Source organism: Aplysia californica, unplaced genomic scaffold (assembly GCF_000002075.1).
Source record: "Aplysia californica isolate F4 #8 unplaced genomic scaffold, AplCal3.0 scaffold00009, whole genome shotgun sequence".
Classification (NCBI taxonomy): domain Eukaryota; kingdom Metazoa; phylum Mollusca; class Gastropoda; order Aplysiida; family Aplysiidae; genus Aplysia; species Aplysia californica.
Genome location: NW_004797279.1, coordinates 2202284 through 2204616, shown reverse-complemented (window position 1 = coordinate 2204616; position 2333 = coordinate 2202284). Strand labels below are relative to the sequence as shown.

General features: G+C 33.4%; 1 protein-coding gene across 2 annotated transcripts in view; it reads left to right on the top strand.

The window, feature by feature from the left end:
- The window catches only part of LOC101853205 (leucine-rich repeat-containing protein 1), a 21496-nt gene extending 19461 nt beyond the window's left edge, over positions 1-2035 (top strand). For both annotated transcript variants that reach the window (XM_035969909.1, XM_005089806.3), the window contains exon 4: positions 650-2035. In XM_035969909.1, coding sequence (XP_035825802.1) covers positions 650-700 — 51 coding nt within the window. In that variant the 3' untranslated portion in view covers positions 701-2035. The remainder of the gene's footprint in view (positions 1-649) is intronic.
- The last annotated feature ends 298 nt before the right edge of the window (positions 2036-2333 follow it).

Here is a 2333-nt window from a genome sequence, read left to right as displayed (position 1 = left end):
TCTCTCCCTCTCTCCCCCCCTCTCTCTCTCTCTCTCTCTCTCTCTCTCTCTCTCTCTCTCTCTCTTTCTCTCTCCGGATACATGTATTGTACAATGGATTTCCTCAAACCAGAAGTAAGTTTTCATATTTTTTGCCTTTAGAAAATTTAACAGAAATGTTTGAGGGAAAAAAAAGCAAGCTGAGAATTTCTTTCTGAATAATGACTAAACATCTGTTGCTATTTGTTTTCTGACTTCATGAAACAGTGAAAATATGTTTTTCAGGGTAATTATTGAAGATTCTTAAACAATATCAGTATACAAGAAAAGATAACCCAACAATTGATTGCATAATGAACTGGCACTGTGTACTTTTATGTGGTAATGAAAAAAAACAACACTTTCATATATTACCCTTGATGGTGCTCTTGTACATTAGTTATGTGCTGTTCTTTATGTTGTTGTTGTTGATATCGCTGGGCTTTTAACCCCTCTGTCTGGTGCTGTTCATTTTAAATGAATTAAATGAGTATGAAAGATAATTCCTGTAAACATGTACATGTGAATGCACTCAGACACACACTTGCTTATTTTTTAAGATTACATAAACTGCAATGTCATTTGTTTTCCCATACTAACACATGACATGCTATTTTTCTTTATTTCACAGGGACTGGACTTTATACTAGTTGGAACTGATGAAGATAATGAAAATGACTGAAAGAGGAATTCGACATAGTGTACTCTATGTCAAGTAATAAATGACGGTATGGGAGTATAGTTAAAACATTTGGAGTGATCTCAGTCTGCGTGTACCTTTGATGCCTTTATCAAATAAAAATTCATTGTGTCAAGGCTATCCATCCACTTTAACTTCAGCTGGCTAATCCTTGTATTATTGAGTGGTTGGTACAGCCTTACAGATGCCATAAATAGACTTGGAATTACCGTCTAGCACACACATAGCAAACACACTTACTAGTGAAGCATGCACACACTGAACAATTATACATGAAGTAAATTCTTTGTATTTAAAACAAGTACGTAACGAAGTTGGAACGTATCGAAAGATTTTTGCTCCCCGCTTCTTTAACTATGTGCGTGCTAGACTATATAACAATTGTTCATATTATTTTTATGGAGTTAAAAGATAAGAGTAGATCAAAAATAATTTTCAACTGGAGATTGATAAATGGTTTATTTTCGAATGAGCATTGTAAATTTAAAGACAAACTTCTTTTGTTTTTCCACTCTTACTTGTGATTGTACAGACCACATGAAATGACAAGGGCTGTCGTCAAGGTAGTAAATGATAACTGATGGGTTTATGTTCTTCTCTATGGCTTGAACACATGTACTCCTTCGTTAGGGAGCTTTGAAAATGATGTACCTCTGTATAGGTGTTCCTTCACTTCATTAAATTTATTGAGCTTTGACCTGAGGCTTTTGAATCTTGCTATCATTGTTTCAGTTGTTTGTTAAAATAGGAGCAAATTCAGATTTTGTGATTTTATTTCAAAGGGCTACAAGAACTGTTTGTAAATTCATAGAGGTTGGGTCTTTCAAATTAACAATAGTGACTGCTTGTTAGACAATATAATTTCTCATATTAAACGCCAATATTTTGAGTATTGAGCTTATATTTTTACTCTTCGTGACTTTTGTAGTTTGATTCTTCAGTTTTGGTGGTATCATAAATGCTTTTTATTTCATTTTTCTTTGAGTACATAGAGGAAATCAAATACAAATGACATTTTTATATGTTAAATCATGGCAATCACTCACAAGAAATACTCACATAGGTCTATATGATGTAGGTTTATCATCATTAACAAAGGTATACCATGTGTGAATTGCCTTATATTTTTCATTAGATTTTTTAGGGAAAACCGCAATGATGTTGTGAAATTCTGTACCCTCTTTGCAACTTGAAAGATACTTTTTTTGCTTATTTTTTTAAAAAGCCTTTTTTAAAAAAACATATTTGTGAGGCATCCTGGTGAAATCAGGCACTTGTCAAGACAATGAAATTGCAGAAACAGGCATTTTTCCGCCAGTTTGACTACTTTTATTTATCGAATTTTTGTTTTTTCGCTCCACACCTTTTAAGTCATATGAAAATACATTTCCATGTGAATTTTACTGGAAAACGTTCTTTTAAAGGCACAAAGTATGTGATTTTTCAGTTTTCAAGGATTCTGAACCTATTGACGTTACCAAACTTTGGTGGCCATTTTCTCGTTAATTTTACCGCAGAAACCAAACGACCCTACCTCCTTCCCAATCGCAATTATCTCGATAATTCAAGACAGATGAGTATCTTTCCAGTGAAAGCAATGCAAATGAATAAGGTA